Raw genomic sequence first — 13,926 nt, forward strand, 5'->3', positions numbered from 1 at the left:
GTTCACCATATGGCAATGTATGATGATGATGACGACGATGATGAAGATGGAGGGAGAGGAGGAGGAGGAGGAGGAGGAGGGGAAGGGGAAGAAGAAGATGGAGAGAAAGAAAAGGAAGAATAAGGGTAAGAAGAAGAAATAACACTTTGATATGGTTTATGATTGTCAAAGTATCTTCACACCTGTGGATTCTCACAGGCCCGCGTCACAGAGCAGGTGTTTCTCATCCTTGAGACTTAAATGAGGAGCATTAGCCTCAAATATGTCATTTGCCCCACCTGACACAACCAGGAAATAGCGAAGCCACTATCAGAACTCAAATATTCTGGCTCCAAATTCTCTTTGAAGCTCAAGGCTTTTCTTAAGTAGCATCATCTGCAAATTTAAGTTGTCAGAGTCCCTTACATAAATGCAGGAGGTGTGTGAAATAACTGTCTGCAAACACTGCTCTGTTTGTTCAATGGGTGGTAAAGACAAGTCTGAATTTAGAGGAGGAAATAAGTTACCTGTAAACTAAGATGCTCAGGGAAACTAGATTTTAGTAACAATTTTGGCTTTTTGTGCTTCATTTCATAAGTATATTAAGAACAATCTGAGAATTTGGAAGAAACTGGAGTGAACACCCTAACTTCTACCTGTTTATCACATTAATTCCATTGTTTCTATCAATTTCCCAATTTTCGCTACTTAGAAAGATTGAGAAATCATTAAAGATTAAGTGAACCTAAATGTATGTCGTGAATAATTGAATAGATACAAGACAAAGGAACATAAATCCACTCGGGATCTGAAGTTCAGCAGTCTCCTTTCTCCATGGTTCACTGAGGAGAATGATTGCAAGAAATGGCTGGGAGGGCATAAAACAACAACGGACCTGGGAGAGGCACCACAGTATTAGCTTCTTCTCTCCTGCTCTTCTTTTTATTTATTATTTATTTATTTTTTATTTTTGACAGGCAGAGTGGACAGTGAGAGAGAGAGACAAAGAGAAAGGTCTTCCTTTTGCCGTTGGTTCACCCTCCAATGGCCGCTGCGGCCGGCACGCTGCGACCGGTGCACCGCGCTGATCCGAAGCCAGGAGCCAGGTGCTTCTCCTGGTCTCCCATGGGGTGCAGGGCCCAGGGACTTGGGCCATCCTCCACTGCACTCCCTGGCCACAGCAGAGAGCTGGCCTGGAAGAGGGGCAACTGGGACAGAATCCGGCACCCGTACCGGGACTAGAACCTGGTGCGCAGCCGCTGCAGGCAGAGGATTAGCCTATTGAGCCACGGTGCCGGCCCCCACAGCCTGTCTTCTTTGGTGACTATCTTTGAATACATTTTTCTCACATATTTAATAAATAACCATTTAATCAGAATATAGATTTTCGAATGCTGACTACATGTTGGGCACTCTCCTAGTTGCTGGGTAACCCAATGACGGGGATCTATTTGCAGATCGTAAAGGCTCATGGGGAACAGACATTTAACACAGTAAGCACAATGTGCTACAGGCTCTGCAATGGCTGGATTACCCTGAGAAGCATGTGAGCATTGAAGGGCCGGTTGGCAACTCACTGGCGGAGGAGACCTATAAGAGCTTTCTGGAAGAAATGATGCTAATGAACTCAGGCTGGAGAGGAGAAAGGGGTGGCAGAGCGCAGGGTATAGCAACAGACTAGATGTGCCTCTCTAGTTCTCCTCTTCTTATCTGTTATTTTCAACACGCTTCTCAATACCTTTTCTGAAAGAGGCTGTTAGCTGCACATTAATTATACACTCTCCTCTTTTCTCTGGAATAAATGGAAACAGCAGGAAATAGTTACCAGCTCCTTTGCATTCAGATATGGGGCTGAAGGAAGTCTCCATCAAATAAAGGAAATTTGTCCTTATTTGCTCCTTTTTCCATCCTGGTGCCTAGAAGGTGAAGGTGGTGGCGAGAGTTCTGGCAATCATCTTGGGCCGTAAGGAAGAGAGGACACAGGAACCAACACAGGGAAAAGTAGGTCTGTGAGCTGCAGGGAGTACAAGTCTCTGACTTTAACAAGCAGCACATCTCAGCAATTTCTTAAGTAGGAAACAGAATTACCTTGTGCTCTCCACTGCCCCCACCCCATCACAGGCAGCTAAACCTGCTCATCACTGGTCCACCTTCCAAGATCACTGTAGCTCACTGCTACTATTCCCTGCTCTTCAGTCATAGTGCATGCTCATGCCATCCCTTAAACAAATAAATCTCCATTTGCGACTGTGTGGCCACTCCTGGATGTACATGTGGCTTCCCAACCAGTTATGAGCTCCATGAGGGGAGGTGGCTAAGTTGTCCATTTTTTGTCATCACCATTTCTAGCAAATTCTTTGGCAGACTGCACATGTTTAATCAATGTTGTCTGATAACATAATGACTGCACATTAGAAAGAATGTGGAAATTTGTTAAATATTTAAATATTCTGAAGAATATTAATATTGAATAGTAAAGGAATTGTAAAGGAAAGTAAGTCCTCTAGGGGAGAAAAAGGCAAAACTCATGAAGCCATGGCTCTGAGACACCTCCATACAGTGTGTGTATAGTGAAGGAGTCTCTTACTTTCCTGGAGACTAGAAGTCAGCAGCACCAGGACCAGCTTCTGGGCAGAAGCCAATCCACCCGTGCCCAGAGCCTCCCACTTTCAAGGTGGTGCCTCTGATGAAGTTCAGCTTCGCACATGTGGAAGGTGCTTGTGCTAAAAGTCAAATTATCTCACAAATGTTTTCCTTCCTGGTCTTTTTTCTAAATGCAGAATCCACTTCTATGTGTATGAAGCACATTTCACCCTGTGCTGTGCCTCTGGTTGTGTCTGGGAAAACTTCAGCGTGCAGTGCTTTGCAGCCATCTGCTTTTCTGTAAAATCCCAGCTTCAGCCAGCCACCCCTATGAACAAATCCACAAAGCCCATGGTCTATGAACTGGCACGGAAAACAGGCAAGTGACACGGAGGAGCAAAACTAAGTCACAAGCGTACGTCAACTGAATGCAGAAAAATGACAAAAGAGAAGAAAAGAATCAGGAAAAATATTTCCATTATCTAAAAAAAAAAAAAAAAATCACTTTTTAATTTACTTTCTCTTGGCCAGTCCTGAAACTAAGCATTTGCTCTTTCCTCATTAACTTGAATCTTTTTGTGTAAATTTTTCCATTGTAAGTGCTCTCTACAAAATCATTTTCACACATTTCTCAGATACATCAATCCTTCCGGCATTCCTCTGTGCACACATTATGGTACCCCGGCTCTAAATATAAAAGACTTTTATTATGTCCATTAACCATGGACATATGTGCTCCAAAAGTTTCCTGACATGCAGTCATTTGTGGTTTTTTAATTATAAACAGAAAATATTCACTAGAAAAATAAAGAAGGGGGCCCATAAACATATCGTTACGCATTTGCGTTGTTTCTATATGAACCGATGAGTAAATAAATGACTCTCCCAGTTGTCAGCTTCAGCAAGCGAGCAGGCATGTGTTCATACGTACACATGCGCTTGAGCAGCGAGACCCAGGCGTTGTCCAGAACTCAGATATTGGTAACTGTGGCTACTACCTCTGTGGGGTTTCTAAAATAAAGGAATGGATTTTCCTTCAGATCTCCCTCTACACAGACAATTAAACAGGGAAGAAGGTAATGTCCAGTAAAATATTTGACAAACAAAGTCATATTTATTGAATGCGTTTTATTTTAACAACCAAAAAATTCTAACAGCCTAACAATGCACATAAGTTAAAAATTAATTATCACTTAGTGATAACAAAGATAGTTGATTTACATGGAAAAAAGAACATTTACAATATGTTAATCCTTATTCACATTGTTGATACTGCAATAAAACACAATTTGTTTTTTTTTTTTCATTTCACAAAAAAAAAAAAAAAAAGGCGGGAAATTGTGCTTTGTCAAGAGGCACTACAAGAGAAAGTTTCTTCTTCCAAATAGATATTATATGACAGATATTGAATAAATAGACATATATGCATTGTAATTCGCAAAGATCTGGCAAGACCACAGGCTAAAATGCCCACAGATTCACTTAGAACCACTGCAAACTTGGCAGTGAAATTAAAAAATAAAAGGCAAGACTTAGCATTGAAAAATACCTAATAAATTTTTGGTTGAAGTGTAAAAGATACCAAATGCGGATGCCATCGATAGATGAGCCACCTTGTAAGAGCTTGGCAAATCAGTTTCAATTATGTGTACAGAGTGACCTTCAGCAACAGTGTCAGAAGACAATTTGGAAAGAGTAACTCGGAGATCAGGAAGCAGCAACCACGGACTTTCTGATTAAAGCTGCAGCATACTACAGAAAAAGGAAGGATGGGCCCAGGGCTTCACTGCAAACAACCATCCTTTTGCAAAGGTATACGACACTCATGTCAAGATAATTTTTTAAACATCATTATTTGAAAAAGTACAGGAAAATGTCCCTTTAAAAACTCCAGAGGTTACTGAGCAGCTAGAATTAGCTTGTATTGCAACATGTCTTCTCCCTGTATATTGTAAGTTCTGAGTTAATATCTACACATAGAGGTTTTTTTTTTAACTCCTACCTTTTATACCTTTCAAATATATAAATAGTATTAACAGTTATATTACAATGTTTGTGTAGTAAACAGAAAATAACTTTCAAAGTGATATTGCATGAGGTCTTTTACAAGGTTGCATGAGAGCACAACTCAAAAAAATAAAAATAAAAAATAAAAAAAATCCAACCATGTGGGACTGTTTAATGGCCGTTTAAAGCATGGATTCGGTTCTCTAGCCAGTCCTGAAGGTGAGGTCTCCTCTTGCAATTACTGTAAGTAGAAATGGAAAGTAATGCTACTGTATTTCTGATAGGAAGCTGAAGGAGATTTGGAGAACTATAGCAGATTGCAGCTTTAATGCTCATTCTACTGAACAGCCAGTTGGCATTAGTTCTGCTTTATGTAAGGTAATTGCTATGTAGGTAACTGGGATGCTATTTCCTTTGACGGAGAGTAGGTGCTTCTACTGCAGTCGCTTCACTTACTCTCTCGCCTGGGGCTGCACAATGATGCCAAACCAGGTTCTTATTAGGGCTGCCATATACCAGGGGAAGTGACGGGGCTTGGGCGCTCAGCGACTGGAAATGCCTGGGTAGGTGGATGCGATGTGTGGGCAGAAGAGGAAGTCTAAAGCGGAACAGAAGTAAGAAGCAGCATTTGGAGAGCGGAGAGAATGGAGATCTATTTGAGAGGGAGCCCCTTTAACTGGGCAGCAACTTCTTTCCTAAGTTAACGTCACAATGAACTATTTTCTAGTAAAAAACAAACAAACAAACAAACAAAACAAAACCCAGCAAGAACAACATTTAAATGAGCAGGCTTATTCATTTTTAAGATTTGAAGCCACAAGCAGGTAAATAAATTTCACAACAAAATGTGGCTCATACTAGGAATTCCGTATGTCCAACATCAAAATGTCATGTTACCAAGACTGTACTAACGGACAAGTGTTCTCTGCACTGAATCTCAGCTTCACTCATTTAGAATTCCATAGAAAAGCATCTGTTCACTACAGTTACGACAAATTGAATAACGGAACGTATCAAGTCATTTTATTGAGTCATTTTAAGTGTGCATTGTGTCTTTAGCAATTTGACTTCTAACATTTTAATATGCCCTGATTTTTTTTTTCACTTTACCTTCTTCTTTCTTTTTTTCTTTCTTTCTTTCTTTTTTTTTTTGGCAGTGTTGATTTATTTTGTTAAATACATACCTCAAAAATTACCCATTAAGCTGCCAGATAGGAAGCCAGAGAATTAAAAAAAATAATAATAATAAAATCAGGGATAAACACGAAAAATAAATAGGAATTCAAAAATAGTCACCCCACCCTGAGAGCAGGCCACAGTTTATCAAAAAGCCAAAGCGACTCACCGTGAAGTGGTTTTTTTTTTTTTTAATACATAAACAAGTCTTTTCTTTAAGAACTCATTTCACAGTCTATTCTCTCGGATTGTAAAGTTCTCTGTCCCATGCAATTTTAATATATATATGTAAATATAGAGATATATACATATACATATACACACACTGGTAGCTTCCTTCATTGATTCCGTGGGTCTTTTCGTCCTGGAACTTGCTGATGCCTCTTCCGTAAGCGCAAGGCGAACAAAGGCGGGGTCTCCCGGGTTCTAAGAACGGTGATCCAGTCCGCTGGGATGGTGTAACACTTCCGTGTCTTTGCCAAGGCTATGTCTGATTCAGAAATACTGAAGTTAGTCTATAGGTGTATCCTGTGCAACGAAGACATGTCAAAAAAGGTAAGAAAAACAAAACAGACATAAAAAGACACAAATAAAATAAAGCAAAAAAATTTTTTTTTAAAGGAACTAAAAGAGAAAATCCTTGGAGCGCTGTATTGCTTCGCCTGCTGGCAGTTCACATTATCTCTGGTCGATCTCGGCGGGCGGCGCCTTGCTCTTGTCGGCCGCCTCCTCCTCGGCCTCCACTTTGTACATCTCCTCCGAGCCTTCCTCGCTGTCGTTCTCCTCCGACTCGGTGAGCAGCTCCTCGTCCTTGTATTCGGCCACGTCCACCGCCGAGCCCAGGTGCTCCTTCAGCTTCCCGTGGTGCTTCACGTGGTACCGCTGGTTCTGGAAGAACTTGATGATGGTGTGTTTGGGGAGATCCAGCTGGGCCGACAGAGTGTGGATGGCTTCCTGGTCGGGGTACAGGCCTACGTCGTGAATAAAGCTTTGGAGGATCCCCAGGGCTTCCAAGGAGATCTTGGTGCGAGACCGGGGCTTTTTGGCACAGCTGTCTTCGGCCGCGGGCGGCGGGGGAGGCGCTTCTTCTCTGGGAGGCGAGCTCTCCTTGGCTGGCTGAGACTGCTGTCTGTGGAGAACCTGATAAACCAACAGAGAAGTCAGCACGTGAGCACGCGGGCACCTGCAGCCACCAGCCCTCTAACATGGCTGCTCTCTCTGTCACTGGCATCTCACCAATCCTGGCTTGGGCACACTTGGGCACACGTCCTCATTTCTTTTTTCTTCTTTTTTTTTTTTTTAATATATTTATTTATTTGAAAGGCAGAATTAAGGAGAGGAAGAGACAGAAAAATCTTCCATCTGCTGGTTCATTTCCCAAGTGGCCACAAAGGAGCCTGGAACTCCACCTGGAGTCCCCTGTGGGTGGCAGGGGCCCAAGCACTTGGGCCATCTTCCACTGCTTTCCCAGGCACATTTTCAGGGAGCTGGATGGGAAGTGGAGCACTAAGGACTTGAACCAGCACTCATGTGGGATGCAGGCGATGCTGGCAGGGGCATACATCACTATGCCGCAATGCAGGCCCCTCTTTTTTTATTCTGATTGTCAAGTTTTCTAGTTGGTTATAATTAAGTAATTTCTCTTTATCTCTTCCTATTCCCCATTTACTCTTGATCATCATAACTGCTTTTTCAATATTATCTCCCAGCATGAAATAATTTCCTATTCTAATGTGAATTTGTTGACTTCTTCGGTCTGACTTAAGAGAGGAAGGGGGCATTTGGCTGACTGGTTAAGCCTCAAGAGTACAGGATGCAAGTCCTGCCTCTGCTCCTGCTTCCCCCTTCCTGCTAGTACAGATCCTGGGAGGTAGCAGGCGCTGGCTCTGGTCACATTCAACAACTACTTGTCTGACCTGAGCAGGGGAACCAAATGGAGTTCCTAGTTCCCAGTGTGGTCCACCTCCCCCAAGCCACTGCAGACATCTGAGGAGTGAACCACTGCATGGGAGCGCCCTCAAATAAATAAATAATAAATCAGATTTTTAAGAAGAAGACAACAATGAGAGCTGCACTCGGGCTCTTACATTGTCTGCATGAGAAGGACTCCACAGAGAGAAGAGAAGGAGCAAGAGACTCTGGCCAGGAACCTCAGCCCTAACAGCTTCAGCTGCTACTGTGAAAAGCCCCACTGAAATGCGCTCTGATGGCAAAAACCACCTCTCCTACTCTAAGCTCCGAGCAGCACTTCTCAGATTCTCCCAAGACCTTGAAGAATGGTGAGCTCACTGTCTAGAAAAGCATGCATTTCTCCATTTACCATTCGTCCCTATCTCATGCAGTCTTCATCACACTACAGCAACACATTAAACACTTTCTGGAGTTCAAAGGGAAGCAGTCCAATCAATGCAGAAGAAAACGTCTAGTTACATTCGAGAACCATTTGTCCGCCATCCCCACCACCAGGCACCACTTGTGTGACCCATTTTGTTAAGCTAAGAAACATCAACATCAAATCAAGGATTTAAGGAAAAATACTCCTCTGTCACTCATCCCAATCTTGGTGGCTCATGATTAGAAAAACAAAAATTTCTACCCATATGCAAATGTTAATGTTTTATAGACAATGTAATAAATATTATGACAGATGAAATTGTTACCTAAGTAGGGCAACAATAAACAGAAGGGGTTTCAACTTTTCAAATAATAATCAATAATCAAAAATTAAAATCATAATCAAGAGCAAATGAGACTTTCTGTCATAATAAGCGGACGGCTGGTGGCAGACAGAAATTGAAACACAGGCCTATAACACAGTGGCACTAAAGTCCAAATAATGGTGACCAATTAAAATGAATGTTCTTAGCATTTTCTTTACCACTTTCAACTAAGAGTAAACTCGTGTGGTCTGTTGTGGTAAGCTGGCATCAGCAAAAAAGTGAGCGCTCCGTTCCTCCGGCAGCCTAATTATACCCGGCAGGGAAAGTAAAGCTGCGTGGTGGGCTTGCGCTGCTCATGTCAGCTTTGATGGCAGGAAGATATCTGCTCTGAGGCCATAATCTGGGCAGCATGAGCTCTGTTACAAATAAAGCCTGGTGTCCGCCGGTGAGGATTTCAGTCTTCGGTGAGAGGGGCTGAAATTACGTCCGGAATACTTATTTGAAGAACATCTACTCGAGCACGAGCACTCCTTATTAGAGCAATTGTGTTAATTGGAAAACAAAAGAGAATTAAAATGCCCCATTTTCTAAATTATGCTTGCCTCTGTAGTAAAAGTCAGCAGAACGGTTCCATTTAATGGAATAATTAGATTGGTTCTTTAGGGGTTTTCCATTGTGCATTGGTTAGATTTAAAGAGATTTTTCCAAAACTATACTTTGAAGTTCCTATAATCTTTCTGCATGATAGCATTTGTTCCTCTCCTTAGGTCCAACCAATTGGCCTACTTCACCTCCTCCTGGTTCTTACAACTGAGCAGTAGTAATACAGATGTGCAGAGAATCAAACATGAAATAGAGAAGGAACAACAGTAACAGCTACCACTCACTGAGTGCTTACAGTCTGTGCCACGCTGTTCTGAGAACTCTGCACGGATTAATTCATTGAATCCTGAGCGTCCTTCGTGAAGGTGTTTTTTGGATCCAGAATAAGCTGGAAAGATGTAGCATATCAGGAAAATTCCTCTAAGCAGGAAATCGTAAACACAAGGAGCTATGAGAATATTTCCAGAGCACAACAACAATGTTGCTGCCCATCGCATACTAGAAAGATGTTTCTCAAGAGAAGTCGGAATATGAAGAAGTATTATCTGCAAAGTGGAATAGCTAGTCTCTGGCCAGACAGCAGAGTGAGGTAAGCAGGGCAGCATGACCACAGCTACATGGAGACGACTAAGTGGCATCTCAGCATCTTCTAGTAGGTGACAGTAGTCCAAGTACACATGACCAATGAGCATCCCTGAAGTTGCCAAAAGTGCTGAGCCTTTTGTGCCCCACTGCCATTTTTCTTTGTCTCTTCCTCTTCTGTGATCACAGTATACCTAAGGTCTGGGATGAAAAGTCTCCAGTGTAGCTGTTCCAACTATCTTCATTCCCCCCGAAGTGTTTTAATTACTCTAGGCAGAGAGATATTTTCTCTAGACAAGCTCTAGCATGAGGACTACATAATTTCCTCTCTAGTGAATCTCTAAGAATTCTTCTTAATATCACATAGCGCTTTTCTTCTAGTGGTGTGTAAGTTCTCTGAGCCAAAACAGAGTAGAGTTAAATATTTATAAGATGATCAGTCCTCAGCAAGACAACTAATTCAAACTCTCCTACCTAAAGGACGGAACTGAGTCAACTTTTACTTTCTCACAAATGATCTAAATTAATGTGCCTTCTCTCAAAATGGGCTTGGGGAGGAGGAAAAACCCTGCTGTCCGTACCTACTCACACCAAACATACACAAACTGCATTAACCCACAAATAAGTGCTTATATCCTCCAAAAGGTAGGTTCAAAACAGTTCTTATTTATTTATTTATTTTCATTTTATATAAAAGGGGGGGGAGGAAGAGGCAGAGAGAGAAAGAGAGAAAGAGAGAGATGACAGAGAAAAATCTTCCATCCAGCTGTTCAATCCTTAAGTGCCTCCAAAACCCAGGACTAGGCCAACCTGAAGTTAGCAGCCAGAATTCATTCCATGTCTATGTGGATGGCAGCAACCACGTACCTGAGCCATCATCTACTTCCTCCCAGGGTATACATTAATTAGGTATTAATTAGGAAGCCGGATGGAAAGGGAAGGAGCTGAACTCCAACCCGGCACTGTGATATGCGATGTGGGTGTCCCAAGTAATATCTTCACTGCTACACCAAGCGCCGGCCTCATCACAGCAGTTTTAGTCATAAAATCCCCAAATTGGAAAGGAATCAAGTGTCTATCGATAGGAGAATGCAGAAATACATTGCATACAGAGCAATGGGGGGGGAGGGGGGATGAACTACTGGTAATGTAGGTAAGCATCACAGTCTTGTTTTTGAGTGAAATAAGCCAGATGTGAAAGATGAAAAACTGCATGTTCCCATTTATGTGAAAGACATGAACAGGAAAGACTAGGAGCTACCCCAAAATAGGGGAGGCCTGCAGTGGCACATGTCAGCTTTACAGATCTAAAGCATAAACCTGTGGGGTTTCCTGAGTTTAAGGGAACAGGAGCCAGCCTTGTGGGATGTTGAAAATATTCTGTGTATTACCCTGGATGTTGGCTAAAACAATGTGTACAGGGGGTGGGCATTTGGAACAAAGGTTTGGGACGTCCACATGCCATATTGGAGTATCTGGGTTCTAGTCCTTGCTATGCTTCCAATTCCAGCTTCCTGCTAATGTACACTCTGGGAGACAGCAGGTGATAGCTCAAACAATTGGGTCCTGCCACCTAGGTGGGAGGCCTAGATCGAGTTCCTGGCTCCTGGCTTTGGCCTCGTCCCATCTTGGCTGTTTTGGGCATTTGTGGAGATCTCTGTGTCTCAGCTAAATGAAATTAATTTAAAAATATGTGTGCATGTCTAAAAGATTACCAAACTGTATAATTAAAATCTATACATTTTACTATATGAATATTATACCTATCTCAATTTTTAAAATTAAAAGGGAAAAAACATAGGCCTAATCATTGATCTTTATGCCTATGATACAATATTTCTCTTGAAAGATAATTTTTCAGTTCTTTTTACTCTTGACCTTGGTGTACACTGAATCCTGCCAATTCATCCTATTATGGTTTGGACTTTTCTCCTTCACAATTGAACTAAATTAATCTGGTTATATTCATTTTCTATAATTTCTATAAAGCAAGTCCTAAAATGGTTATTACAAGCCTCTCTGATTTTTGTCACTTCTGGTTGTTGATTTCTCAATAGGACAGGGTTTATGACAGTAAAACATCAAAGTAGCTTCAATAAAAATAATAACACTAATAATAGTTATTATTCATGTGAAGATAACTTTGAGCCAAACATTGACCTCAATGCTGTAAATATATTTATGTTACTTAATTTTCAAATTAATCCTAGAAGGAGGTATTTTTACTCCAATTTATGATAGGAAAACTGCAGTTCCATGAATACAGATAATTTGTTCAAGGTACATAGCTTGTAAGTAGCAGTACTGGGCTTCTAAAGTATATCTATCGGGGCTGGCATGTGGGGTAGCAGGTGAAGCCACTGCCTGAAATGCTAGCATCCCATATAGGTGCTGGTTCGTGTCCCAGCTGCTCCATTTCCAATCCAGTTGTCTACTAAAGGCCTGGGAAAAGCAGCAGAGGATGGCCCAAGTGATTGGACCCCTGCCACTAATGTGGGAGATCGGGATAAAGCTCCTGACTCCTGGTTTGGGTCTGGCTCAGCCTTGGCTGTTGCAGCCATTTGGGGAATGAACCAGTGGATGGAAGACCTCTCTATCTCTTTCTGTCTTTCCCTCTCTCTCGGTAACTCATTGAAATAAATAAATAAATATTTAAAAATAAGTAAAGTATATCTGCCTATTTTAAAGTCCATGCCCTTAGCTTTGTATTTTCCTGCCTTCCATGAGCAAGGTTATATAGAAAAATTGAACAAAATCTCTAGAGCAGGGGTGATAGACCATAAATAAAGTATCAGGAAGCAATAAATACTATGCTCAATAACAGAGCAGTGCGTAAGGAGGGACACTGGGAGAAGGGAAGTTTTTTTGATAAGGTGACTCAGCCAGCTCCCTAAAGAAGCTGCACTAGAGCAGAGGCCTAAAGTAGGGAGGGCTAAGCCATGAATAACTTTCCAGACGGAGAACATAGCAAGCAGAAAGGCCAGGAGGAAGGAGCATAGTTGATGTTTTTGGTTGGCTATTACATTTACATTAATTAAAACTAAAGAAGAAAAAGTTCAGTTTCTCAGTTGCATTAACCACATTTCAAGTGCCCGACGGTACACTGTGCAATGCAATACTGAACAGCACAGCATTTCCTTCATCACAGAAAGTGCACTGGCCTGTTTGATGCTGGAGAAAAACAACTGGGAGGCAGCCAGGGTGGGAGTGTGTGGGACTTGGGCATTCTACTACCAGGATGACAGAAAACCTTCACAATGAACTGCAGTCACAGCATCAGATCTAGCCAGACATAGAACAGAACAGAACTTGGAAACTGCTACTATTACTAGACAGAATAGAAAATATTCACATATCCAAATACCCAGTAAGGAAGACTCAGCTTGTAATATATTACTGGACTTTCATGAGAGAATCACAAATTGTAACATTATCGTAAAAACAGCCAGAAGCGTGCCCTGGCACTTCTATCCTCAAAAGAACAGCTAATTTACATTTAACTGATGGTTGCCTTCCTTAGCTGAAGTGCTTATCATATCTAAAAGGAATAATGTTTAAAACAATCAGCCTTGGGTTAACAGAGCAAAAAAAAAAAAAAGGTACCAATTTATCAAATATTCATGGAATGTCTACAATAACAATATAATAATTACAAAGTTTTTTAAGTAAGGAATCCTAAATCCAACAACGGAGGATAGATGAATAAATTATGGGTAGAATGTACACAAACAGAAAGCTAAATGTCTAGCAAGTCTCTTCTCATTTATTTGCTGAAATCTCTCTGGGCTGAAATACAACTTGTATGTTTATAGATGGATGTGAGGATGGTGATTAAGAAAGAGAATATATTCAAAAGAGACACCAACTTCAAACTAAAACTCAGAAGTCCCTTACCCACTCACAAAGCACACTTTTAATATGGACACATGTTGTTTCTCTGCCTTCAAAACTGAAAACTTTGAAAACAAAAGGACCTAAGGGGACCATGACAAAATCAGACTAGCAAAGATAAAGCAGCGCTTCTTAAAGCTCTTGGTGTTCAAATAGATTTTGAAGGCCTCAATGAAAACCAGCTGGGAGCCATGTGTAAAATATAATGGTTTTTGCCTGCAGGGAAGGAAGTGAGATCTTGAATGATTAAGTTTAGGAAAGTATATAATTCACTGTATCATTATGGGGTGAACTGGATTACATATAATAAGCCAAGACTTTGTGGTCATTTTATATAGGGAAAATGAGAAATTATTAAGGAGGTGACTGTATGGGGTGGTTGATCCAGTGTGGTAATAGGTTAAAACAGAGTTTCCCAGGTGGCCACATCGGCTGCTCTATGACA

The 13,926-nt window shown here is 41.4% G+C and overlaps 1 protein-coding gene across 2 annotated transcripts in view; it reads right to left on the reverse strand.

Annotated features, from left to right (window-relative positions):
- Positions 1 to 3,883: 3,883 nt before the first annotated feature.
- The window catches only part of SATB2 (SATB homeobox 2), a 194,674-nt gene continuing 184,631 nt past the window's right edge, over positions 3,884 to 13,926 (reverse strand). The window contains exons 11-12 of one of the 2 annotated variants that reach the window (XR_009865797.1): positions 5,915 to 6,885; positions 3,884 to 4,810 (exon numbers count right to left, since the gene is read on the reverse strand). Coding sequence is in view for 1 of the 2 variants with exons in the window: in XM_062189594.1 (XP_062045578.1) it covers positions 6,424 to 6,885 (462 nt within the window). In the remaining variant the exon portion in view is untranslated. Of the gene's footprint in view, positions 6,886 to 13,926 lie in introns of both variants that reach the window. The other variant, XM_062189594.1, reaches the window with a different exon arrangement.

The sequence above is a fragment of the Lepus europaeus genome, chromosome 1, assembly GCF_033115175.1.
Source record: "Lepus europaeus isolate LE1 chromosome 1, mLepTim1.pri, whole genome shotgun sequence".
Taxonomy (NCBI): domain Eukaryota; kingdom Metazoa; phylum Chordata; class Mammalia; order Lagomorpha; family Leporidae; genus Lepus; species Lepus europaeus.